Source organism: Belonocnema kinseyi, chromosome 7 (genome assembly GCF_010883055.1).
Source record: "Belonocnema kinseyi isolate 2016_QV_RU_SX_M_011 chromosome 7, B_treatae_v1, whole genome shotgun sequence".
NCBI lineage: Eukaryota > Metazoa > Arthropoda > Insecta > Hymenoptera > Cynipidae > Belonocnema > Belonocnema kinseyi.
Genome location: NC_046663.1, coordinates 112,165,726 through 112,166,789, shown reverse-complemented (window position 1 = coordinate 112,166,789; position 1,064 = coordinate 112,165,726). Strand labels below are relative to the sequence as shown.

The 1,064-nt window shown below is 31.7% G+C and overlaps 1 protein-coding gene across 1 annotated transcript in view; it reads right to left on the bottom strand.

The window, feature by feature from the left end:
* The window catches only part of LOC117176630, a 3,474-nt gene extending 2,934 nt beyond the window's left edge, over positions 1-540 (bottom strand). Inside the window, exons 1-3 of the mRNA XM_033366884.1 lie at positions 463-540; positions 224-363; positions 11-151 (exon numbers count right to left, since the gene is read on the bottom strand). Of these exons, the coding sequence (XP_033222775.1) occupies positions 11-151; positions 224-363; positions 463-540 (359 nt within the window). The remainder of the gene's footprint in view (positions 1-10; positions 152-223; positions 364-462) is intronic.
* Between the last annotated feature and the right edge of the window lie 524 nt (positions 541-1,064).

The following is a 1,064-nucleotide window of genomic DNA, read 5'->3' as shown; positions in this document are numbered from 1 at the left end:
ATTGAATAGCTTTCCGCTGCTTAATGTTCTGCTACTGTGTTTCGTCTTCGGTTTTCCGGGCACAAAATACACCGAAGCCTTCTCGTTCGGATATTCTAGTACGATTTCCGCCGCTTCTTTTTGGAGGATTTGTGAGTTTATTCTGAAAACATTGATTACTATTTGTTGAAAATGTATACGAGATTTACGAGAATATATAAAATTCACAGTAAAATATACTTACTTGTTCTTACATGAGAAGTATTTGAACAAATACTCGACCACAGATCTTACCAAATGGGTGCGGGAAGTGTGGTCCAAGTTTACACCCGATCTTAAGGCAAGTCGGCCTTCTAAGTTGGTTGCAAGGTGTGCTCGCAGACCCTAAAAATATTTAAGGAAAAAACGATACAAAATAAACTAAGCTATCACAAGATAAAACTGATATGATAATTTCTAATAAAAAAGCTCGATTTAACATACGTTCGGGAAAAGTGGCGGTTTCTCAAAGAAGCCTGATACCGACGCAGACTGTTTCTGTCTCACTTTTTTATTCTGCATGATTTCAAAGAGTTTAAAAAAGATACTTCTTTAAATGAAAAAAAAAAGATTTTTTAAATATGCTTTTTTTCGAAAATATATCCTTATAATAGTCTGAAATTATATTAAAAGAACTTTTCAAAACACTTTTTAAAAATTTTAATCGGACCATCCTAAAAGAAATGAAACTAACGTGAATGTGAAGAAACGCGTGAAAAAGTGAAAACTTCAAGCCCCTGTAGATTGACAACCGGTTGATACTAAACCTATGGTTTGGTGAATTAATGTAGTTCACTATGACCAACATAGGACTAAACTTTGATTGATAAGCACCAAAGTCTGAGTTGAATTTTCTACTATAATTATAAATCTTTCACAAAAAAAATTAATTTGAAAGAAACTACAATTCAACAAAAATGAAGTAGTTAAATTCTCATTTAAATAGTAAATTTACAATCAAAGACATGGACTTTCAAACAAAATTATGTATATTCTACAAAACAATTGGTAGAAAACTGCATACATTTTGTACACATAGTTCAATT